At 40.3% G+C, this 26,631-nt stretch overlaps 1 protein-coding gene across 1 annotated transcript in view; it reads right to left on the bottom strand.

Annotated features, from left to right (window-relative positions):
- Positions 1–26,631, bottom strand: part of LOC120792129 (neurofibromin-like) — a 128,074-nt gene that overhangs the window by 85,231 nt on the left and 16,212 nt on the right. The window contains exons 4-26 of the mRNA XM_040131188.1: positions 25,083–25,273; positions 19,822–19,928; positions 19,381–19,448; positions 19,158–19,233; positions 16,634–16,791; positions 16,340–16,513; positions 15,224–15,352; positions 15,023–15,097; positions 14,795–14,926; positions 14,240–14,377; positions 13,877–13,990; positions 12,436–12,515; positions 11,594–11,717; positions 11,039–11,285; positions 9,738–9,811; positions 9,403–9,486; positions 5,997–6,386; positions 5,361–5,500; positions 4,216–4,338; positions 2,578–2,661; positions 2,358–2,474; positions 767–948; positions 461–672 (exon numbers count right to left, since the gene is read on the bottom strand). Of these exons, the coding sequence (XP_039987122.1) occupies positions 461–672; positions 767–948; positions 2,358–2,474; positions 2,578–2,661; positions 4,216–4,338; positions 5,361–5,500; positions 5,997–6,386; positions 9,403–9,486; positions 9,738–9,811; positions 11,039–11,285; positions 11,594–11,717; positions 12,436–12,515; positions 13,877–13,990; positions 14,240–14,377; positions 14,795–14,926; positions 15,023–15,097; positions 15,224–15,352; positions 16,340–16,513; positions 16,634–16,791; positions 19,158–19,233; positions 19,381–19,448; positions 19,822–19,928; positions 25,083–25,273 (3,219 nt within the window). The remainder of the gene's footprint in view (positions 1–460; positions 673–766; positions 949–2,357; positions 2,475–2,577; positions 2,662–4,215; positions 4,339–5,360; positions 5,501–5,996; positions 6,387–9,402; positions 9,487–9,737; positions 9,812–11,038; positions 11,286–11,593; positions 11,718–12,435; positions 12,516–13,876; positions 13,991–14,239; positions 14,378–14,794; positions 14,927–15,022; positions 15,098–15,223; positions 15,353–16,339; positions 16,514–16,633; positions 16,792–19,157; positions 19,234–19,380; positions 19,449–19,821; positions 19,929–25,082; positions 25,274–26,631) is intronic.

The following is a 26,631-nucleotide window of genomic DNA, read 5'->3' as shown; positions in this document are numbered from 1 at the left end:
CATAAACAAGCAGCAACTGAAGGCGGCAGCAGTAAAGGCCTGGCAAAGCGTCTCATGGGAGGAAACTCAGCATTTGGTGATGTCCATGGGTTCCAGGCTTCAGGCAGTCAACGACTGCAAAGGATTTTCATCCAAGTATTAAAAATAATCCTTTTATTTACAATTGTCTTGGTTTGTCCAATTACTTTTGATACTTTAAAATTTTATTTAGACTGTGTATAAAAATGGCTGTAATTCCTAAACAGCTAATGTGATATTTTTGTGAATCCCTTGAAAGAAAGCTGAAAGTGTACACTTCAATCACATCTTGATGTCTTCGTTTCAAATCCATTGTGATAGTGCACAGAGGCAAAATTGCGAAAATTGTGTCACTGTCCAAATACTTATGGACTTAACTGTATAATTCCCTAGTAAACACATTTTTTTTCACACCAATCCTAAATTAACAAGAGGTACACACCCACTGAGACCCAGGAACCACGTTAGCCAGTGCCATGGCGATGGGAAGCTCTCCCTGGTCTCCCATCATGGTGACCAGTTCTACTAGCCTCTCAAAGCGGTCAGCCAGCACCGTCTCTGCCAGCGTGTCGAACTCTGTTCCCTGCTGCAGGATCTTGGTCAGCACCTCCATGAAGGTAGCTCGAGTTTGCAGGTCCTTGTGGTATCCCAGACCTGGAGAGGAAGAAATCAACACTGGCACTCATGGGAAAACGGCAGAGCTCCTCATTTGCCCCCGCAACCGGAAGTAATACTGTGGCTGACTTACCAATGGAGTGCATGAGGCCACTGTCTACGTTAGCATTAAGCAGGTTGGACATGGCCAGGACAGTGCAGTGGCGGAGGGAGGCCAGTCGGCGAGACATTCCTCTCTTTCGTCCCCCCACTGCCTGGCCCTCGTCCTCCACCTCACTGCAGTCATTCAGCAGGTTCATGAACAGGGTGAAGTACCTGCACAAACAACAACAGGTCATTCATTAGAAAAGGCTTCCTCATGCAGTTAATTTAAAACCAGGACAGGGGGCCACTTTCCCTTTTATCTCAATGTATTTTACTTTGATTTTACATACCTTCATGATACTTCACATTTTCTTTGAGATATTTTAGAAATCTAACTGTACTTTTCAATAGTGTATGTACACACTGCATGGACTTTGGCTTGTTAAAACTCCATGCTGTGATGGTCATGACATTGGACCTGCAGTAGTTGCACTACTGATGTTTTTGTGATGTACAGGTGAGGTTGGATGCACTCCACTCCATGTGTTCCCTCATAAAATGATAAGGAAGATGACTCTGTTCACACATCTCGAGTGTAAAGCCATCACCATGAAGAGCCAACACTTCTTTTTACTGAGTTTCTGAGGGGTGCACACTAAGCCCAACTACGCCATAAAACACAACAATGGTGTGACACCCACAACCTATGAGCCAGAGGCCGCTAAAGACAGTCTGCTAACCAATTTGGTTTTTTATTTACCCGCCCTGACCTTATTTTTATATGTGATATGTTTGCACTATGACTTCTGACAAATACAGTTCACACATTCTGTTTAAGCAATTGATTGTCCTCAGACCTGTACCCAATTAACTAATGATGCAATGTAAACACAAGCAGCATCTGTACCTGCAACAACAGTCAGTGTGTTTAAAAAGCACTTTAAAAAGCACTTAAAAAGCACCTCCAGTAAGATGCTTTCTTAACAGTAAATGACAAAACTGGTTATTGTAATCAAGGAAGGGGATTAGAAAAACCTGATTTCCCCAGGTAGATTTTTCCTGGAGAACACTTGATTTCTCCTCCATGTATACGGATAACTGAGTTTCTAATCACCTTTTTACGTGAACATGTGCAAGACAAACACGGCAGACAGGGAAAGGAACAGCGGAGTGGCTGGATGAAAGGAGAGATCATTATAATGAGCAACATGCCACCATTTCTAAAATAATTCCATTAAAGGTCCTAAAGGTTTAAACATTTGACTGTTAAATTCAGACATACTCACACTGAGTGGAAATGCAGTGCGCTGATAGGTGAGGGCACTAATTTTTCAAATTTTAAATCACATTTTGCAGTAATTTAGTTATTTAGTTATCAATGGTATTCTTCATCATTGTCAACAGCTGTCTCTTTACTGTATTTTTTATCCTTTTCAACTTGTTGGCTGGTTGTAAACTTGCTTGCAGTGACCCCCAAAGCACTACCTGACTCTGCCCCTCTCCAGCAGAACCCACTGCTGCCACTCGCAGCAGCTGGTCCGCCAGCTTCATCTTTAAATATCTTAAAATGATTGTTAAGATGAATTCAGGATTACATGCTACTATGCCACAGAAGAGGTTGAGTTCAGGTGTGTTCTTACTTGAGGAAGAGCTGAGATTTAGCCTCCATCAATTCTACTCCGTCCCCTTCCTCTGGCTGCAGAGGAAGACCAGCTAACAGAGACACTACTGCCTCCATACTGGCCTGGTCCAGGTCCCTTTACATCACACACACACAAAAAGGAGACAGTAGTAAGGAGGGAGCTCTCTCAAGTCCTTACAATGCATTAGTTGATTTAAGCACAGGTAACAGAGCTGCACCTTGTCAGGCACTTGATGTCATCATCAGCAGCTTGGTTGGAGGTTCCCATCACCCAGTCTGTCAGGTACTCCACCATCTTGTTTCTAGAGTATGAGTCAAACTAATTAGTATCTGAAGATAACATCATGTGTAATCATCCCTTTCTCAAACTCTGAATGTGTTTAGAATATGCTCATACAGTTAGGTCCATGAGTATTAGGATATTGACACAATTTTTGTAATTTTGCCGCTGTACACCATCACAGTGGCTTTGAAATTAAGCCATCAAGGTGCGATTCAAATGGAGACTTTCAGCTTTAAGTTTTTTTTTATTTTTTTTTTAAAAAAAACAGTCCCTTGTTTTCAGAGGGTCAAAAGTAATTGGAGAATTGATCAGTTTCATAGCCAGGTGTGGCCTGTTCCCTTGTTGTTTCATGACAAATGCAGCAGATAAAAGCTCTGGACTTGATTCCAAGAGTTGAATTTGCGTTTGATAGCTGTTTATGGAAACTCTCAATATGCAGTCCAAAGAGGTGTCGATTCAAATGAAGGAGGCCATGATTAGGCTGAAAAAACACACCAAAGTCTCCAGACAGATGGCAGTAACTTTAGGAGTGGCCCAATCAACAATTTGGTACATTCATAAAAAGAAGGAATGCACTGGCAAGCTCAGCAACACCGAATGGCTTGGAAGGCCACGGAAAACCACTAAAGTGTGTGATCACAAAATTTTTTGTGAGGACAAACCCTTCACAACATCTAGCCAGGTCAAATACACTCTAGAGGGGGAAGGTGTATCATTTTCAAAGTCTACATTCAAGAAATGCCTTGAATGTATATACAGAGGGTTTACCACAAGGTGCAAACCACTGGTAACAATCAAGAACAGAAAGGCGAGATATGACTTGGCCAGAAAACATCTAAAAAAGCCTGCCCAGTTTTAGAAAAAGTTTCTTTGGACAGTTGAAACCAAAATTAACTTGTACAGGAATGAGTATGGAGAAGGAAAGGAACACCTCATGAGCATACCACATCATCTGTCAAATATAGAGGAGGCAGTGTTATGTCATGGGCAAGTATGGCTGCCAGTGGAACTGGGTCGCTGGTGTTTATTGATGATGTGACTGCTGATAGAAATAACAGGATGAATTATCAAGTGTATAGGGCTATACTATCCAGCCAAATGCTGCAAAACTGATAGGAGGGTGCTTCACAGTACAGGTGCATAATGACCCAAAACATATCGTGAAAGACACGCATGAGCTTCTCAAGGCAAAAAAAGGGAATATTCTTCAATTCTTCAAAAGTCAGTCACCTGACCTCAACCTAATTGAGCATGTGTTTCCCTTACTGAAGACAAAACCTAAACGGTTAATATGATTTTTTTTGTTAAACCCCTTGAATTAAAGCTGAAAGTCTATATTTCAATCACATTGTAATGGCTTCGTTTCATATCCATCGTGGTGGTGTACAGAGGCAAAATTACAAAAATTGTGTCACTGTCCAAATACTCATGGACCTAACTGAATCCTTTTTAAGGTCTAAAAACCAAAAGAAGGACAAAATTGACACAGGTAGCCAGTGTGGAGTCGCAGAGGTGGCTATTCAAACAGCCAGATTGATGTGTGTATCCCTAACCATCAGCTGTTTTCACTGACCTAAACTTCATCTCCTGGCAAAAGGACAGGTCATCTCTTCTCTCCATCATAACCTCCACCAGTTGGCACAGCTTGGTTTTGATCTGGATCGCATGGACCACATTGCCCAGGATGCGCACATACCTGAGAGGGGAGAGAGTAGGGTGGAGGTTAAGCATCAGAACAGTATGTTCTGTCTTTAAGTCATACTACAAAGAAAACGAGCTTTCCACATTAACTGATTTTCCACAAGCCTTGACTACCAAAAATATGTGGACAAAGTCTTGCATTGCTATCAGCCTTTTATATTGCCAATTTGAGCTGCAAATCCTGCTCCACAGTTCTGTATATTACACTGTAATGTTCTATGTTTTATTTGTATGTCACTACTGTGTACAATGTTTTTTTGCTGCTCTGACATCTGGATGAGCTTAAGACAGTTTTCCACTCTGCTCAACAATAAACGTGTACTCTTTCTATTCTATTCTGTCCTGTAGCAATTCAGAAATATATGACCAGTACTAGTCATTTTTCTACTTCAGTACCTAACTTTAATGATTTTTTATTTCTTAATCACTGCTCAAGCATTTAGTGTTCACATTCTGTAAAAGGGTCTTTATACCACGATTTGTGGCAGGGCCTGCTGTTCCCAAGCGATATTTATTATATATATTAATAAATATATTTAAATATGCTTATACACTCACAGGAACAGACTGAATGTTATGTACTTAAGGATCAAATGTCGAATGTGGAAGACAGAATATGGTGGCTAATGGCTAGTTTTAACTTATTGTATTTGATGACAGTGGAGTCTGCTCTGGACAGAGAAGACAATTGTCCTTAGTAAACAAGCCATCATTATCTACCTCTAATTTGTTTTCTAAATAAAACACTCAGGGGCTACGAGTGGTGTCGCTGCCCCCTCAAAATGTATCATTTAAAATAGTGCAGTGTAGTAAAAGGTCCCACCAGTCATCACAGGGTGTTGCCAAAACCACCGTAACAGAAGTCTTATGAACTAGAACATTTCACTGATGTACTGAACAGCAACTACATGAAGACTGGACATGGGTAGCAGCAGTCCCCTGGTTTGTACTGGTCAGTAACGTTCAGTAGTGCAAACTCCATTCAGAAAGTTACTGGGCCAAAGGAAAGGACCTGACCTGACCAGGTTGAGCATCATGGTCTCGATGCTGGCCTGTCCCAGGTGTTCAGAGCTGCCCTCTGTGTGGTTATCCAACAGGTTCTTCATGATGGCTATGGTCTGCTCCACAAACTGTGTGTTAGTGTCATTGATAGGAACCTGGAAACAGGAGAACCACTGAGTACATTTCAGATAGAAACTAGGGTACCATATGCATCTTGCACCCACCAAAGATACTGAATACTACAATAAATGCAGCAGTTTTTTATTTTAGAACCAAGATCAGAGATTTTTCAACGTTGTTATAAACCAGAGGAAGAACCGGTTTAAAGATGAATTAAACTAATAATAAAACTGATAAAATAATTTCAAAAACATTAGGGAAAAAAAAACAATGGGCAGATTTGGAAAGCTGAATAAGCAAGCCATGGAAATTATGACACAGAGGGGCAGAGGGCAAATATAGCCCATGAAACCTCCAGATTCATATCAGTTATAGAAAGCCTAATTCCTACATTAATTACTACTTTTTTCTCCAATATTGCATCAGTCCTGACAGATTTGGGGCGGAAGTAATATTTGCCCTCCAACAGTATATTAAATTGTGAGTGTGAAGAATTGTTACATGATTACAAACAGCCACAGCTGCACTCACCGGTCCCTGTGTGTCAAAGAACTTGCCAATGCTGTTCCTCAGCTTGTTGAAGAGCATGGGGTAGAGAGCAGGGCTGAGCTCCAGCCCCAGTAGGTCTTTGACATTGGTGCGAACATGGAGCCCGACCCTGTCGTGGCCACACACAAGCAGAGCCAGCAGCCGGTCCAGGAAGCGGCTGACGGGCGTTTCACTGGATGCCGATGAGGAGCAGGACGAGGCCAAGGCAACAGGGTTGGACACCTCACAGGGGCCCATGGAGATCATGGAGTGTTTGCGCTCACTGATGGGGCCCATAGGTGGGCTGTAGGTGGCTGGTCCAGGGGTGCTGCGCTGCTGAAGACACACACCGCCCAGAGCACACAGGAAGCCGGTCATGTTGATCCACTCCTGCTGTGTGTGTGGGGGGGGGGGCACAGAGACACTGAGCAGCAGCAGAACACCAGAGGGACGAGGTGTGTATGTATTATTCACAGTTTCTCTATGTCCACAATGGGTAATTTTTATTTGTTAAATTTGGCACCTCTTAAGAACTTTTAGCATTTTTTTTCAAACACAAGAGCCAAGTGACAACTCAGAAAACAGCTCCTCTCCCTTGCACAGTCAATAATATTCCTATGGGAATTTGCACTCATCTGACTTAGTTGCAGCTGTGCTCACTGAATAGAGGAGAGCAGCAGCTCATTTGTTCAGCTGTTCAGTCCACCAATCATCACCACGCCCACATTCATCAATCAATATGGCATTCAGATTTTGGTTAATATTTTCCCTCAGAGCATGTTTACCAAAACTGATGAAGTCAGTCCTCCAGGTTTTGTAGTACACATTTTTGATATATGTGGCACCCCTATTGGTCAGGCTCAAAATGCATTGCTAAGCCTATTCCCAAACACGGAATAGAATGTCTATTGAGATTAATGATGATTTGACAATTCAGTAGTGAGTTACAACCGATTTGCTGCAAAGCCCTGCCCTTGGCAATGACGGCCATGGTTTTGGACCAATCTTACCCCTTTATGATAGAATTGTGTATCTCAATCCCACAAGTTTGTATACCAAATCTGGTGTAGCTACCATCAAAATACAAAAAGGAGATGTCACTGTTTTTCCACATTATGTAAATTACAAAAAACTCCATCATAGATGACTTTAATGGTCCAAGAGCCTTTTTTTGTAGATCACAGTGAGCTGGACTTCAAGTCAATTGGACTTATGGTGTGAGGGGCGTAGCCTTTCCAAATTGTTTTTTTTGGGCCTTAATTACAGCGCCAACCTCTGGACAACTGGGCTCATGTTTCTTGGGAAGCCCATGCACATCATTTCCAGTTATGGGCCAAGCTTCATGTTTCTAGCTCATTCCATCTCACAGCAATGTTCCTTTAGAACTTTTGCATTTTTGGAGTATCAGAACTCTTAATAACTTGTGATCATGAGAGTGCAGAGATGATACATGAATATTTTCACACAGATCACATTTACAGCCTAAGAGTGTTTGGAAAACATTTTTAGCATATTTCATGATTTTGCAACAAGAGTGCCTCTAGTGGCCGACTGGCGCCAAATTTTGCACAGAGCCTTGGTAAAGCATGAGAAACTACTGAGCCACTGATTTCATGCAGATCAGCGTCACACCATAGGAGGAGTTCAAAAAAAGAAGTGTTCAAATATTTTTAAATTTTGCAAAAGAATAAAAAAAAAAAACTTTATGGTCAGAAAAGGCCGTGGCCTATATCACAAGATTCAGCTAAATTCAGGGAACATGTGAACGCAAGGTTTTGAATGTGCAATATACTGTGTGTTACACGTCGACCGGCACCACCTGCTGGTGGATGTGTCATTTTTGGTGTCTGGTGTTTGCACCATTCTATACCGCCCCCCTCCCCTTAAAATTTCAGAAAAAAACTAAAAATCTTACAGTGTAGATGTTTTAGGGCTTGAACCCTAAAAATAATAATAAACCAACACAAGAACAATAGGGTTCTGCCCCTTCAGGGTCGAGCTCTAATAAAGCTAAATAGAGTAACTTCAGTTTAATCTTGTATGCAAATACAAATCATTGTGTAATGATGTCACACATATGCAAATTCATGTATGATATCATCTTCGTACTTTTTGAGCAGGTTTTAGCTACTTTCTATTGAAAAGAGTTAGAAGCACTGGAACTGCCTAATCAACTGTAAAATTATTATCATTACTATTTAATGCCAGTGTTAAATTATTTTCAAAAACCTTATCAAATCTTCAGGAAAATTATTTAACTCAACTGGTACATCCCAATGAAAGAGGTTATGTTAAAGGGTACTTAGTTTTAGATAACGTAGATAGGTTAGATAATTTCTGATAATACACAGTAACCTGCTATTTTATCTGAATGCAGAGAATGGCTTCGACCATCTGTAATGGTCACTCCTCTGGCCAGTGTTAAAATGAATAGGTTTAGTTCCAATATTTACTGATATGGTGAAGAAACTATATCCCAATCCCTCTGGCAGTGTTGTTAGTGGGGGTATAAATTCTACTCCCTTTAAATTAACCACATCTTGTCAACAGTTGATCCTCTATCCCCTATATTGTTTATTTAAATATACAGTACCCTGTAGATATAGTGATTATGGAATTAGCTGTGGCTAGGATCAATGGGCTTAAAACAGAAGGTGCTGGGGGGGCTCAGAAAGAGAACTTCTGATGCATTGCACATGTTCTGATTTGTAAACGTACATTCAAACATCTTGGGGTTGGATGGAGAGGCAGGTGGATGGGTGGGGGTGGGAGGGGTTGTATATATAATACATTTTCCAAGTTGAATAAAATTTTACGTTGATTTATGTATTTTTCAGTTGTTATGTAGTAATTTTTGTATACTGTCTTAATTTTTGATGATATTATGAATATAAAACCATAAAGATGGTGTACTTCTAAAAAGTGTTTAGAAATAAAGCATGGGAGTGGAAAAACAATGGAGCTGGGAAACCTCATTTTCACTTAGCTGTTAACGCAAGCAGAGAAAAACTATTGTAGTTAAAAGGTTTCAAAGTTCAGGTAAGGCTGTGTTTAGACAGACACTAGCTAGAATGAAAAAAAACAGCCTCATTAATGAAAAGAGACCACTGCATTAGCCCAGTGGGTGTCCGTGCCAGTGCAGAGCCACTAAGAACCAAGCCAATGAGCACCAATGAGGTGAGTAGGAACATATCAATGGCTAAAACATATTTAATGATCCTGAATAGCTTCTCTAGGCCTTATATGATGGCACCCCCACCTGGCCAGTCAGTGTAACGTCTTAAAGTTTCACCTAATTCTGACCAGCTGTGTTTGATCACTTGTGATGGACAGGGAGATGAATACCAGTCCACATTTCCATCACTCAAAGATACACAGAGAGGAGATATCCCTTCTGTAACATCCTTACCTGTCCATCATCAGCCTTGTTTTTGGGAAAGTTGAGAATTTGTTTGGTGGCCTGGTCCCATTTCGCATATGTGTCCTCCCAAGCCTTAAGGTGGAAACAACAGACAAACAATTGTACATTAATAATTGAGAGCAAACAGAGATACGAGAAAACTGAGCAATGAACAGTGCTAACCTGATATGATACACATTGAATTATATGGGTTCAAATCATTGTTTGAGGCAAAAAGGTGAATATTGATACCTTACCTGTGATTTCAACTAACAGTGATCAACAAAGAGGATTCATGTAAAAAAAAAACAGTAAAACCCACTGGAATTTGAACTCAATGTTACCTCAATGTTTCCTGGTGTGGGGTGCTCTATCCTCCTTAACAAGGCCATCACCCGCTTCTGCAAGGTGGATCGGCCTGTAGAAACAAGACCCACACTGGTTATAGAAACACTAAAATCTGTATAATGTCTACGTCTTTTGCAAAGTTCCAGAGGGAGGCATCCCATTCTGCTGAGTGGCACAACTGGGAACTGGGAGACATTTAGGGACAGATTTAAGACTGCACCATACTTTTCCATTACATTCATCTATCAGCTAATATCCATAATGTGGGATTTTGGAGTCAGGATTTGTTGCAATTGCAATTGAATATCACTGAGCTCTCTTCCTCTGTTCCTCTACTAATGAGAAAGCATCTTTTTAAAAAAGAAGCAAGTAGACTGAAGACTTGGGGCCAGTTAAGGATTAATTTTAACTGCAGACAACCTCTTCCCAGGTATTGTGTTTTGTGAAATGCTGTGTTCCTCTCTTCTGTCATCTGTCAACAGAAAAGGTGTGACCTTTTTAGTCCTGATAGCTTATGTACTTCCAACAAATGTAGACAGGGTTTGACATTCTCAGTTGAACTTCTTTTAGTGTATGCATGTTTGAATTTTTGTCAAAAAATACTTTTCTCAAATTTTTTGGGCCCTGCAGAAAAGCCAAAGAATGTCCACTGCAAAAGGCTGTAGTATCCATTTTGTAGGAGACTGTTACGTAGGTAGTCTCCCTCCTTAGATCACAAAGAAAAGAGGAACTGAGCTCACAAATATAAGGAATGTTATGGTTGTTAACAATTAGTTTGGTAAATTCCTCATCAATATCAAATCAGGTAGTTTAGAGTACTTCACAGGCCCCAGCAAAACCTTTTTCCAGGGGGAGATGACAACTGTCTAAGATGTGAATGTGATCCGTCCCGACTGTGTCCTGACTATGGCTGGAGGACTTTGGGACTAGGGTTTTTAAACACCCTCTCAACTGTTACTAATCCTAACCCTCGGAAGGCCATATTGCTGCTACACAAGCTGAGGCTGCAGCCTTTTCTACATTACATTCAACGACTGATTCTCCTCAGATGCCACACCAGCATCTCATTAATGTTGAGATAATGTTGTATAGAACATAATGGCAAAACAATAAACTCCAACAACTCAAGCACATCACTCGATCACCTACAAATGCTGGAGATCTGGCAACAAATTTTAAAATTTTCATTTGACATAATACACCCCCCCCCCCCCCCCAAAATCAAGCGAAGCCATAGTATTGTAATTGAGAAACTTTATGACCTCAGGTTGAAGAGGGTGGGACTAGCAGTACTGACCTGTTCCCATCATGTTACTGACAGAGGCCAGTTCACTGAAGGTGGCATAGTTGGGCAGGATGTTCTGGACAGGCACCTCGTCAGCAGCGCTGCGGATGTCAGCCTCCTCACAGAGGTGGCGGAAACACGACATGGCCACCAGCACCGCCTCAGTGTCTGGGCTCCACAGGAACATGTAGAGACACACCTCCAGCTTTGTCTGCGCCTGCCGGCAAATGGGGATCCCACCGCCCATAGTGGCACACTCCTGCAGCAATCAACGACCAAACATACAGTTTTACACACTGCTTCTCTCACAGACAGGCGGCCACACCAACACTTACCCTTTCTGAGCATTCATACCACCAAATATCTGATTCACAGGCAGCAAAACACACTCCATGAGGAATACACTGCTCAGTGTACTGGTGGCCTACACAACTGTGATTTCAATGATTGGCCCAAATCAAATCATTTGTTGTTGAATACTCTGTCTTTACCTCTGATTGACTTTCTCTGACTTTCACTGTCACTAGCAAAGCAGCCTGTTGCTACAGTTGAGAAACAAGACCGCACCTTGTTCTTGAGCAGAAATTTGTTCCTGCAGATGAGGATCTCCCTCAGCCATTTCAGAACTTCGGTCCCATTAACCATTTGCTGGCCAATCAGCTTACGGCAGATGAGGAAGAGCACCTGTGAACTGAAGAAAGAAGCAACTAGAATTACAACTTTGCAGGTGTATGCTTCTGCCAAACAGTCATGTTGCAGTTTACATCCATGTCTGTCCAGACTCATATAGTATATTTAGTGAAGACCTTGATGGAATTTAATATGGTATGAAGTGTAATTATTCATAATTAGCATATGAATACTTTAGTTATGAGGTCACAGTGACCTTGATGTTTGACGTCTGACTACCTAATTCTAATTAGTTCACCCTTGAATCCAAGTGAAAATTTCTGCAAAATGTGAAGAAATTCCCCCCAGGCGTTCCTGAGATATTGCATTCACGCGAACAGGATGGATGTGAAGGCAAAAACCTTGACCTTTGACCTCCAAAATCTTATCAGTTCATCCTTGACTCCAAGTGAATGTTTTTGCGAACTTTGAAGATATCCCCTCCAGGCGTTCCTGAGATGCTGCAATGACGAGACTGGGACAGACAACCCAAAAACATAAAGCCTACGGCCACGGCTGTCACCGACGCAGAGGCGTAAAAAAGGAGAAGCCAGACTCCTGCAAACTTCAACAATAAGTTTAAACAAAATATTTTTAAAAAGAAGCGGCATCTGAAGATGCTGCAATGCTCCCATTTCATCCAAGCCAGTCGCAGCAGACAACTGTGTCTCCATAGGTATGACTTTTGATTGGATTTTTCCCTTATCTATGGAAAGATAAGAAGACTGAGTACTGAGTACCTGATGTCCCAAAATGTCTCTATGGGGGCATCAGGATTCCACAGCTCTATGGTCTCTGGCTGGTGTAGAACTAACAGAGCCTGGAAACAGACAGTAGAAAAAGAACCAGGAGGAGGAGACACAAACAAAGCACTGTTAGATAAGGTTTAACAGTAAACAATAAGTTAATGTAAAAAAACAACAAAACTGAAAGGTCTTAAATTGATTTTTAGACTTAGTTACATCGACTCAAACTTTATCAATGTCATGTCTCATATAGATAATGTATGCACTTATTTACCTCAATTGGAAAGAGAATCAGACAGACCCTTATTTTTAATTCTCCCTGTTTTCTGACGTACTCCTGCTTTCATTTGCTATTTGCTGTGAATATAAACAACACTAATCATAATGTCCATTTCTACAACTCTAATACCAACAGACACGACAGAGTCATGTCATACTCATCAGTCTGCTTAGAACACTTTCTCTTTTGATCACAAATACTGTTTTCATTTTTAAGGGGCTATATGTAAGTTTTTCCGCCACTGAATCCAGTTTCTTGCCAGGCGTAGGTGATGGTGATGACAGTCGCTTACCAAGAGCTTCAATCATCGTTGCATTTATTATAAAAGGGTTTATAATGCACCCTCTGAGCAGCATTACCTCTTCAGGGCAGACTGGACACTACAGTGACTCACTATCAGAAAGTCATGAGACAGGCTGGCTACGCAGGGGCTAGCTGGTTAGCATGTTAACTTCAGTAGAAGAAAAGAAATTGATGGGAATATATGCAAGACGAGAGTCAACATTGCTCTCCACAGCTCTTGGTGAGTATATGAAAGAAGTTTGATGCTGAATTTACAATATTTCTTCTAGACTGTTAAGTAAACAGCTGTTAATGCTAATATTGGCTATGTCGCGATAGCAAAAACTTACATATAGCTCCTTTAAGTATTTCCAGTTGCCTCTGTTTTGCCACTTTTTAAATCACTGTTAAGCTCAATGAAACTTCATGGTGAACTCATAACTTCCTGGACAGTTGTTTCACATTAAAAGTATTCCAGCAGTTTAAAAGGCATAATTCCTCTCATTCCTAGTAGGGTTTTAATAGGAAACATCTGCAGGGAGAGTTGAAAGAAAAGTCAGGACATCTCAGCCTTTTATGCTTAGATTTTTACCAATTTCTATTTTATTTTTTTTAAATCCGTCATAATCAGTCCAGCGAAGTGCAATCAGAATTGTAATTAGTCTAATTAGAAGTGCAAAGCTATATTTCTCGAGTTCCCCTTTGATGTCGGAATACTTCAATAATGTTCTTCATGTCCATAATGTGGACTGAAAATCTTTTTTTGTTTGGAGAAAAGTTCATGATGAGAAAACAAGTTTTCTTCAAGTCAGAATTCTACACGTTTGTCCTGTGCTAGAATAAGAAGTGTTAGTGGTGGGTTTGGTGTCTGACCTCCATGGCTTCTTGTGAGAGCTGGGTGGTGTTGGTTAGAGGCACTAGCTGCACCAGGCCAGTGATGAGCTCTGCTGTGCTGCTCTGCATTTCTGGAGTTTGCTTCACTGGGTTCTAACAAAAACAACATACACACAAGTTCAGGTTCAACAAGTTTTTTGTCATTCCGGTTAAAAAAAAAAAAAAAAAAAAAAAAAAAAAAAAAAAAAAAAAGTAGAGTTGAAGTGAATTAACACTGAAATAAAATATGCATGTCTGCATCAAACCTGTGTGTAAGAAAAGTAGTCCGCGTAGGACATAATGTCCCTGAAGACTAATAAATAAAAGCTGAGCCTTTGTGGCATGGAGGTTATGCAGACTCACATGCAACATGAGTTTGGGATCAGCGTGGATGAGTTTGACCAGAGCAAGAAGGAGGCACTTGTAACTTCGAGTGTCCAGGTCTGTGGCTTTCTCTTTGAACTTAAGGCTGGTGGTCATCTTCCCTTTGAATGTCAGACTCTGTGGGAGGGCAGTAGACAACAGGGGTGGGCACTGGTTAGGTTCAAACTTCATCAGAGCATCCAGAGAATATGTTGACAATTAAACACTGAATAAGTTCAGTCAAATGAACTTCTCAGTAGAATCCAATTATGATTAAATGTGCTCCCTGTCTCAGGTACATCTGATTTAGGTGATGACAGATAATACAGGTATCAGTGTAAAATTTTCTTTATCAGTTACCGGTAGTAACAGGATGTAGGAAAAAAATCTATTTTGGCAATTCTAGGGTACGTTTTAAATCCATACTCCAAATTTTCAGATTTAGGAGTTAAACTGGTTTGTTAGTTCATTATCCCTCAGATTCAAACTTTACTCCAACTATGATTTGGTATGTTTGAGGTAGTAAAGTAATGTAGCATGTTGCTGTCCTCTCACCGGGGTCATGCGTAGTGGAGCGTGGGTGCCGACACCTTGGATCACCCGATTGAGAGTGTCTGAGAACATAAAGCGAAGTTCTCCAGAGTAGCAGTACACTGCATCGATCTTAGGCCACCAGTCTAGATGGGACTGAAAGTAAACAACACAGGATAAGAAATGAGAAGTGAAATAACACATAAAACTATTCTATCACCAGTGGTGTGTGAATAAGCTCTGCTGACTTACATTGGTGATTATTCTGTGCAATGAGTTGACCAGGACAAAATGAAAGGTGGAGGGGGAGGAGGAGGCCAAGCAGACCTACAGGACAAAGAGGAAACACTCAGGAGAATTACATAGAGCTACTGATATGATGTGCTTTCTCCATGCTTTTAACTATGGGAAACATTACAAACTACAAATGGATATCAATTCTTTTCAGGCCACCTTAAAGTGCTGGTTGTTGTGAGGATTGATGCGGAAACAGGAGACAAAGCAATCCATCATGAGCTCCACGTCAGCGTTCTGGCTGCCCGCACCCCTCCAGAAGGGTTTGGCTGGGTTGAACAACAGAGCCTGGTGGTAAAAACAATCAAGTTTTCAATGTAAATGTAAAACAAAGTCTTTTCAGCCTCAGCTTGGAACATTTCCCAGAGTCCAGCAGCACAAGCAAATTTAGGGACTGTAGCTTGGGGGAAGAAACCCCCTCACCAAATCCAAAGAGCATGTTTTCAGACTTTCCATAGACTGAAAAAAATGAATGCATTAATGAACTGATCATATTAGTAACATTTAAAACCACTATATCTGCTCATTATAGCCCAGAACAGATATACTGTTATCAGCACCAGTTGATATGTTGGCTAATAAGAAACTGTACTAAAAAAAATTATGTTTGGGTTCATTTTGTTTCTCCATCAGAGCGCACTGACCAGCTGACTTTTACACTGTAAAATGTCCCGCTAAGTATATAAGTTGGTCACATTACTTTACTTTAGTTTTTGTCCATGTTGTGTGATAAAATTTAAGAAATGAATGTTGGCCAAAATATCTTTACTGGATTTTTAAACTTTGAAATATTGATGTCTGACTGGCCTAAACATCCAGTACTGATAAGACTACACTGGTAACTGTAAAGATCAACATGTATTCTGTGTTTCCGGTCCTATTCACAGATTGTACTGGGGACAAATAAAGCCATGATACAGACAGGATTGTGGTTCATATGGCAAAGAGCAACTCTATGACCATCTTTTTAATGCAAATATTAACAGAACTACTTGATGGTTCTGATGGACGTGCATATCCAAACTACATAAAAGAAATATATTTCAATGAAAAACTGTGCCTAGTATGTAAAAAGCAACTTCACCTTCCATGTGGAAAAGTCCTCTTTGAGTTTCAGCACTTTCTTTAAGCTTAAAGAATGAATCTAACTAAGGAAAGGAACAGATTTGTGGGGAAGTGCAACTTTTTTCAGTGTCAAATAATTGAAAAACTAAACAAAAGAACTTGAGAGAGCCATGAAAGCCAAGAAAGCCCATTTTCAGTAACTGATCAAACCTTGAGATCCATGACGATAGACTGGACCAGGAGGAAAATTGTGGAGTGATCCTCCCAGTTGATGTAGGTGGAGGCTTTACACAGTTTGACACAGGCGATGGCAGCGCTCTCCATCAGTTGCTTACTTCCAGCCTGGCCTGCTAAGGCTTTCCGCAAACTGTCCAAAAACAGTTTCTGCAAACACAACAGCATAGAAAGGTGTGTGTGAGTGCCGGAGTCACTCTCTGCTTTGTGTGTGTGTGTGTGTGTGTGCGTGCGTGCGTGCGTGCGTGCGTGCGTGCTCCTTCCTCCCACCTTGTTGGCCTTGCTGTCTTCCACTGAGTCTTTGGAGATGGTGTGTGTGATCTCTGGACAAAGGATGAGGAGGATGATCTGCAGTGGCCACACAGCTGCTTTCCGCTTGGCGCTCTCTGCAAAGCTGTCCACCAGATCAAACAACTTCTCTGCAGCTTCTGAACACACACCAACACGCACAAATACACAGTCAACGGCAGCAGCTTCACTTTCAACAGCTATCCTGTGGATTATCCAAAACATGATTACCACAATCATGTTAAACATCAGAATAAGTGCCATTAACCAATATGAAACCTGAACAGCTGACAATGAGTGTTTTTGACTGTAATGCCCCTTCCTGTTTTTCACAATACAATACATACTCCCAAACCCTTCATGTTAAATGTAAAACCTTGCCATTTGGAAGGCAGCTCTTTACACGTTACCAAACAATGGTAACGTGATTTTAATGATAAAAATAAATCCAAGTCTCAAGTAAACTGTTATCTTATTCAACCAAGTCTGTCACAGTTTTTAAGTAGATTCTTATATTGCCAGGAAATTAACAGAAAGCTTATTTAACTTTTTTTTTAAGATGACTACTTGCCAAAAAAGCAGTGCAAATCTCATTTACAGCACTGGTGATCTGTCCACAACGTACACACAAAGTAATGAAACTATTATTCATTAAAGAGCAAAGTTATTAAATGTAATATACACTCCTGTTATTATACTATCCATGGATACAGGCCATAGTCCATCATATTTAGTTCAAAAATAGTTCAAAAATCCAGTACCACTCTGTAGACCAAACATAAAAATCACCTGCTGGCAGTGTGTAGTTTGAGAGACTTGAGAACATATGACAGAGAGAGCAGTACCACTATTGATACTAGTAACTATTAAGTTAGTCAGCTGTTGTATCAACTAAAGCCTTGCTAGAATAACTGTCCAGACCAATCCAGATTTATAACACCTGCAGTAGTCATTAGTCGGGGTTGTTGTTGTGTGTGTGTGTGTGTGTGTGTGTGTGTGTGTGTGTGTGTGTGTGTGTGAGTGTGTGTTTGAAAACATTTTTGTGAGGCAGCTTGTTCAGGTTAAAATGAGCTCTTAACTTGCTCTTTAAAAATTCTGTCCATTTTGGGGGTTTAATAACATAACATTGATTTGAGGTTTAAACATCAACTGAATTAGTTTCACATGTTTGAAGTGATTAGAGTCAAAATTGGGTTAATGAAGATCTTTTCACTGAAACGCATGCAGTCCAGATTGTAAATATTTGGACAGTTCCACATTTTTTGTTCTTCGGGCTATGAGCTTCAGCACAAACCAACTACCTTTGACATCTCTGATAGATTTTTGCTTTTCTGGGTCTCATTATCATCTTCTTCACTTGCATGGTAACCTCTTTACTACTCATATTGATAGACAACTCAATCAACTCTGAGCCACGTGTAACCTCTTTTATGCATGAACTAAAAAGCGACACACAACTGCACAGGAAACATTTAGCCTTTGTATAGGCAAATCGATTTGTTTCTTGGATCAGATCTTTTGTCCGCACTGTTACTTGCAAGTGATCAGATCGGATTTGTGTGTCCAGACATCATGAACCTATCTGCATGGGTTGCTGTGGTAACGATGTAGGCTTGGCTACACTGGTGACGTGGCTTTCCAACGCGGAAGCATGAGAAATGGTGGTCCATTATCTCGCCCTCCAAACAATCGCGCTGTCAACTTGTACTCCATAGTGTCAAAAAACCTATACTCTCTGACAGCAGTCTGCTAGTGGCAGCAGGAAATCTGCTTGATTTGATACTGTGATTTTGTGTCATGTTGCAAGTGACAAAAAAGAGACTTTGAAATCCAATTTGAGTGGTCAGTGGACTGCCAGCCCAAATACCAAAAAATGCATTCAGGCTGACAGTCTGAAAACGGCCTTTCTAGCCGAGGGTCCGATTCATTTGGAATCCTTGCAATTTGCGCACTGTGTGTTAACAAGAGCTACAGTAAATCTCCCACACATTTCTTTCTACATTGATTTAAACCTACTCAAACTAAAATTGAGACTTGGCACTTTAATTTTATTTCTGATTCATTGTGCTGAAGCTCAGAGTTTGTGGAACAACAAATGTGGAACTGTCCAAATACTCAGTCTGGACTTTATAACATTAGAAGATAAAAATGTGTTTACCATCAAAAAAGATCTTATCAAAGACACTTATCTATAAACGCTTTTTTCATTGAACTTTCAGAAACTGTAGCTGTGTTTTTAGACTATAAATAAAAGCCTAAAGATTAAGTTTCTTTCAATGAGAGCCTTAAAGTACATATGTTTAATTATTAATGACTACCTTGGTTTGGTGGCTTTTTCACAGTTTGTATCTATAGAGCATTTTTACTATTTGGAAAAATGAATTTAATCAAATCAAACCAAACCAATCTGTGGGCATAATGTGAGATTTGACAAATCGGACTGAACCTTTATTCAAAGAAATCAATCAACTCTAAGTGTGACTGAGTAATTTGTCTCAGTTCTTACCTGCCATATCTGCCTGTGGTCGCTGATAGAGCATGGTGAACTCATCGGGGTAATTCTCAACCCAGTTCCAAAATGCCTGCGGAGAGAGAATAACAGAAGTAGAACAAGAACATATACACATATAAAGCTATTGTGACTGCGCACGCAACTCTAAGTTTGATAAGAGCTATTCAAATGTCAAGTAATACAGTCTGGGCCAGAATCAGGCCAGTAGAAAAAGTACCTTCTCTAAACTGTTGATGACTGCTAGTTGGGCAGGCTTTTTGAGAGCTCTAAACTTCAGTACAGTTTCTGAAAGAAAACAAACAACATTAGAGCAAACACAATAGGAACCAACTAATACATTGGTTAAACTTTCATGTCAGTTTCTTTATCATTTCTTTCATATCTAACAGATCAGGAATTTTTACATCAAGAACTCTTGAAGAAGAACTGACCCAATTCTTTACACATCTGTAACAATAAATGGGTATGTTCACCCAGCTTGTTACAGTCTAGTAGAAATCTCAGTGGCCAACCCCAAAGACAAGCTCTCATAAAATAAGACAGTTACATCTGATATGTGTGGCAGTTACAATGTATTAATGAAATCACCAAAGAGTACGGTTTCCTTTAAGAGGTTTTGAGCTGGTTATGTAAACCTGTAAGAACATCAGAAGCGAACCTTGCAGCAGCCTTTTCAGTTTGGAGCAGTCCACATTGATGTACTGCATCAGCTCTATGTCATGAACATCCACATTGTCCTCGGAGCACACCGTCAGCTCCTGGAGCCTGACAAGACACAAACAACCACACATGAATTCTGCTGCTCTGGATGCAGACAAAAAGAAATGAACTTATATTTTTTAAGCCTTCATCTGAAAGTGAAAATGGTTAGGGCCAAAATCTTCAGATGAGAATCCCAGTAAAAAACATTCGGGTTGCATTTTAATCTCTGTATGGGTGATAGCACAGGGTTCAGTATCAGTCAGCCTGTTACAGGTAAATTTGCTTTGACTTAATAAGTATATTTGCCCAATCCCACGCCTTACGCCTTGCCGCAGCCTCAATACATGTGGCCACACACACACACACACACACACACAATTGGGTTGAGGTCAGGTGACTGACTTGGCCATTGAAGAATATTCAATTTGTTTGCCTTGAGAAGCTCTTGGGTTGCTTTCAAAGTATGTTTTGGGTCATTATCAATGTGTGCTGTGAAGCACCGTCCTATCAGTCCTGCAGCATTTGGCTGAATCTGAGCAGATAGTATAGCCCTATATATGACAGATGATTTGGTATGCTTTGGATGATAAGCTATTCCTTTCCTTCTCCATATTCTTCTCTTCGCATCATTCTGGTAATCATCTGTCCAACGAATCTTGTTCTTGAACTGGCTGGGTTTTTTTAGAATTGTTCTGGCAAAGTCTAATCTGGCCTTTCTTTTCTTGATTGTTACCAGTGGTGTGCACCTTGTAGTAAACACTCTGTATTTACATTCATGAAGGTATCTCTTGATTATAGACTTTAACAATGATATGCCTACCTCCTTGAGTGTTGTTGACCTGGCTAGATGTTGTGTATTGTTTTTCTTCACCAAGGAAAGAATTCTGTGATCATCCACTTTAGTTTTCTTTTGTGGTCTTCCAGGCCTTTTGGTGTTGCTGAGCTCACTAGTACATTCCTTTTTTTTAAGAATGTGACAAATTGTTGACTTGCTCAATTCTAAAGTTTCTGCCATCTCTCTGATAGGTTTGTTTTGTTTTTTTCAGCTTACTGATGGCCTCATGCATTCACTCTTCATTTGCATCAACACCTCTTTGGACTGCAAATTGAGAGTTCCTATAAACAGCAACCAAATGCAAATTCAACACTTGGAATCAACTCCATACCTTTTATCTGCTGCATTTGTCATTAAATAAAAAGGGAACAGGCCACACCTGGCCATGAAACTGATCAGTAAATTTTCCAGTTACTTTGAGCCTCTGAAAATGAGGGACTATGTATAAAATGGCTATAATTCATAAAAAGATAATTGGGATAAAAAGTTTAATGGGATATTTTTGTGAAATCCCTAGAATTAAAACTGAAAGTCTTATACTTCAATCACATCTTGATGGTTTCGTTTCAAATTCATCGTTGTCATGCACAAAGGCAAAATTACAAAATTTTTGTCACTGTCCAAATACTAATGGACCTCACTGTACACACACACACACACACACACACACACACACACACACACACACACACACACACACACACACACACACACACACACAAATATACGTAGTATTATGTTCGTTATTTAAGATCGGGAACTACATGATACATACTGTACTGATAGTGATAGTTAAGACTGGCGGAGTTATGTAATGTAAAGGTTGTGAGGTGAGGTATCACGTTTGTGGTCAGTGTTCAGTTGTCCTATTGCTGAAGCTGATATTAGTGGACCAAGTTACACAGATGAAGCTGTGTTCTTGCTTTACCCTAAAAGAAGTTTAATTCTGTAAGAATTACGTTTTTAGTTAACGAAAAAAATCCATACAGCATAGTGTTGCAGTATTTTTTGTGGCAATATTGTATTGATACACGGACGCCAAGTATCAATCTTTTATCATATGAATTGCAAATACGAACTGAACTTTTTGGTACGAGAATAATAAGAAATTGCGTTTTCAGTCCATTAGATGGTGCAGTTGAGTTTTTTTTCTTGTGACGTCAGCAGTGGTGACCATCAGCGTACAGGAGGAATTTCGTAAAACAAAGATGAGGGCATCAAATAAAGAAATCAGAAAAGCGCACTCCGCATTTAAATCAAATGTATGGACTTATTTTTGATTTTTTTAACAAGGAAGGTACAAAGGAGATGGATATGACACATGTGCAAAGAGAGTCGTATGAAAGTAAAATACTCTGGGAATACTACAAACATGAGGGCTCACTTCACATGCCACCATCCAGAGACAGCGTTAGCGTAGGACAGCAAAGCCAACGTTAAATCAGCTCCACCAAAATACCAACCAACACTTAGCTTGACAAAGGTAACTCCCAATTCAGAGCAAGCTAAGACAATAACACAATCCATCACCTACTTCATGTTCAAAGTCCTGCGTCCATACAACGTCCTGGAAAACGAGGGCTTTTATATGTGACTATAACAGCTCATTATCTCACCGAGGATTGGTGACTGCTGTCTCAAATTCTCCAGACTACAGCAGTACACGAAAGTCACACCGGGGTGAACACTTTAGACCTCCTGTAAAATGCAGCACAAGAATGGGGGATTGCCAAAAAAAAAAAAACCTTGTCTTTGTCACTTACAACATTTCCAGCATGACCGTTGCCATTCAGTTAGTGGGATACCTGCATGTGAAGAATTTCACTCACACGCTCAATCTGGCATTGCGTTAAATCTGCCAGCAGTAGCCAGGCTCATGGGGAGAGTGTGGCGCATAACGGGCGTTTTGGCAAACTATGCTTTGGAGGAAAAAAAACTGAAAATTTTACAACTTCTGACCCACTAACTCAAGACTGATGTCAGATGGAACAATGCTTACAAAATACTCCAGCGGTTCCTTGAGCAACAGCCTGCCATTTGTGCAGCACTGTTGTCTCCCAAAGTGAGTAGGAGCAGCCCAGATATCTTCACCCTGAATGAGACAGATACTGGGAATGCCAAATAAAATAGTCCGGGCCTTGAAGTCAACACAAGGGGCGACCACTGTGATGTCTCAGGAAACAAATCCTACTCTGTCATCCGTAGCACCGCTGCTCACATAGCTGTTGTGTGAGGGAGGGACATCAAAAAAAATCAAACAAAGCATTGGTCAAGATTTTAAGAAGAAAAATGCTACTGCAGTAGAGAAGAAAACCCTCTCCACAGCATCAACCCTTGACTCCCGGTTTAAAACCCTGCCTTTCCTGTCCCCAGAGGAGAAACAGGAGTGGTTGCTGAGGCTATGACCCGTCAGGTAAATTAACATGTAAATAATAATGAATATATTCTAACCCACTTAAGAAATGTCAATGCTCTACCAATATTGAAGTCATATTGGTAAAGATCTATTTAAAAATTAGAGACAATTAACTATAATTTACCGAAGAGAAACAAAATATCTGCTTTTGCATAGTTAATTAAAGCTATATTAAACATACTTATTCTCTCCCCCTCTGTGTGTGTGTGTGTGTGTGTGTGTGTGTGTGTGTGTGTGTGTGTGTGTGTGTGTGTGTGTGTGTGTGTGTGTATGCGTGTATGTGTTCATGTTTTACAGGAAGAAATGAGGCTGCAGACCATCTCTTAGCCAGAAGCCCAAGAACATCAGGAGGAACCTGGCTACACTGAAGAGGATCCCAGACACACTGTTATACCAGCCAAGTTGAGGTATTCATGTGGGCTAGCAGACTTGCTTGGTCAGACTTATGGTGATTGAAGCCCTACCAAAATCATTATTTCCCATAGCTGAGGAGGAGGTGAAAAGATACCAGGAAGTCACACCACTGGCACTCACAGAAGACCTACTAGGCTGGTGGAAATCACATGAACAAGTCTATCCTTTCCTGGCCAAACTGGCAAAAAGATACCTTTGTATCCCAGGTACTAGCATCTCAGCCGCGAGAGTCTTCTCGACTGCTGGAGCCATTGTCACAGCACAAAGGAGCACTCTAACCTCATAGCATATTAATCAGCTCCTCTTTTTGAGCACAAATGCTTACATTCCTTCACTGTCAAAATGTCTTTGAATCTTTTTAGTCCCAATAGTTTTATTTTACAAGTTTTATTTTATTTAACTTAAATTTAACAGTAATTTACATTCAAATTCCCCATTTGCTGAAGGGGCTGCATAACTTTTTCTTTACAAAATGCATTGTTCAAAATACCTGTAATAGTACAGTAGTCCAAACACATTTGCATTTAGTTAAGTTGGAATAGATTGTAAAACCAACAGTTCAGTTTGTCAGGTGCATGCAACGTTTATGGCAGGTTTTTAGGACCATGTTGGTCAATATGTCTGCTTGACAATCCCATTTTGCAGAAATAAAAATCACTGACTTGAGATGAAGAGACTAAGACCTTTATCTCATACAAAAAACTGAAGTTGACAAAGTTTTCCTTTGGGGACATAATATGCAGTTGAAAAGGGTAGTAAGTATATGTTATCGTAACACTCAGCATATTGTAAAATGTTTAAAATTGCAATATATTGTGACATAATTATTGTGATAATATTGTATTATGGGGACTCGAGTGATTCCCACGCCTACTTAATGCGAAGAGTGACCAGCGTTACACTGGTAGCATTTGCGGACTGCAAATTTTTTGCAGAGTTTTGAGTTTTGCCGGCGATTAAATCAGCACCTGTTTTTTTTGTCTCCTTACCGTGGACTGCTCCTGCTACAAGCTAACTGGCAAACTGCTGTTGCACGATGTAGTACGCGCCCATAGACATAAACGTAGAATAACATAGAACTGAATTAAACAGATCATCTTATTGTCACCCATACCTGATCCAGCTATTTGAGCCAGTATCAGACCAATATCTGATATGAATATTGGATTGTTGCATCCCTATATACGATGTCAGAAAAAAGTGAAAAATTCATTATGAAAAATGTAAAAAAGAATTCAATATTTACCCTATAAAATGATTTTTGTCTGAGAAGAAAATTATTATTTTAACCAAATTCAGCATTAAAGTCCAAGATAAAAGTCATATTATCTTTTTATGTTTAAAATTAAGGGTTTCTAAGACGACAAAGGTACACTATTGGTTAAGCACTGATATTTTCTACAACAAAAATATAAATCACATCAGAGTTCACAAGATTGCTGTGGCAGATATCACAAATTTGAGAGATTCTAGTTGTACTTCTTCTTGAGAACAACACATACTATTTCAGCAGCCTGTGCTACTCACAGACTAGGTACAATAAGAGCGCTACCTTGTGGAGATGCGGCTGAAGACGGCGTTGAAGTTGTTGCAGCTCAGAGAGAATAGGACTGCTGAGGCCGAGGCCCGGAGCTCAGTGGCGTGCTGGTGGCCCTCACGGTATGTATAAATGAAATGGCAGATCTCCGGCAGCAGCTGTTTGACCAGCATGGTTTCATCCAGACGCAAGCAGTCTTTAGATTGCTGAGGGGGGCGAGAGAGAGGAGGGAAACAGTTAGGAAAAAGGCCTTAGTCTGCTTCAGTGATGTGATCTTTCCTGTTGAAATTTGGAAGGGGCTAAGTACAATGAACAGGTCAACAGGATGTCAGATTTGTTACTGAATGGCCCACTGTTGCAATGTCACAAACCCTGGCCTCAAACATATTGCATTTTTGCACTAGCTGCAAGGAGTCCATCGAAATAATACATCACACCACCTAAAATAACCATACTGACGTTACTGAGCAGAAGACCAGACGCTACCAATCAAAATTAAATTCTTCATTAATGTTATTACAAAATTCAGTGTTTCTACTAAGAGTCATGAGTTTAACTACCCTTCTAAATCAAGGTACCCTTAACTTATCTCCAGAGTCCTCTCGGTTACCACAGGTAACCACGAGGACTACAACCTAAACGTTGGTGATTCCGACCATCAGTCGACTCTCATTCGAATCACTGTACTTTTTTTTAAACAGTGTCACTGTACACAGAGTAACACAGGATAACACTATGGCAGGCTCTGCTAAAACACACACACACACACACACACACACACACACACACACACAAAAATATATGTATAGATATACGGTTAGGTCCATAAAGTCAGTAGACTTTCAGCTTTAATTCAAAGGCTTTAACAAAAATATCAAATTAACAGTTTAGGAATTACAGTCATTTTTATACATAGTCCCTCATTTTCAGTGGCTCAAAAGTAATTGGACAGTTGACTGAAGATCAGTTTCAAGGCCTATTCCGTCGTTATTTTATGACAAATTGAGCAGATAAAAGGTCTGGAGTTGATGCAGTCCAAAGAGGTGTCAATTCAAATGAAGGCAGGCCATCATTAGGCTGAAAAAAACAAAAGCTATCAGAAAGATGGCAGAACCCTGAGGAGTGGCCAAATCAGTCAAAACAGTGTGGTACATTTTAAAAACAAGGAATGCACTGGCGGGCTCAGCAACACCAAAAGGCCTGGAAGACCACAGAAAAAAAACTAAAGCTGATGATCACAAGAATCTTTCCTTGGTGAGGAAAACCATACACAACACCTAGCCAGGTCAAGAACACTCTCAAGGAGGTGGGCGTATCATTAACCCAGTCAAAAATCAAGAGACGCCTTCCAGAATGTAAATCCAGAGAGTTTATCACAATTCGCAAACCACTGGCAACACTCAAGAACAGAAAGGATTAGACATTAGACCAGATTAGACCTTGCCAGAAAACATCTAAAAAAGCTTGCCCAGTTCTGGAACAAGATTCTTTGGACAGACGAAACCAAGATTAACTTGTACTAGAATGATGGGAAGAGACCAGTATGGAGAAGGAAAGGAACAGC

Source organism: Xiphias gladius, chromosome 7, assembly GCF_016859285.1.
Source record: "Xiphias gladius isolate SHS-SW01 ecotype Sanya breed wild chromosome 7, ASM1685928v1, whole genome shotgun sequence".
NCBI classification, from domain to species: domain Eukaryota; kingdom Metazoa; phylum Chordata; class Actinopteri; order Istiophoriformes; family Xiphiidae; genus Xiphias; species Xiphias gladius.
The sequence above is the reverse complement of the archived record's forward strand: the minus strand, read 5'-3'. Positions and strand labels throughout refer to the sequence as shown.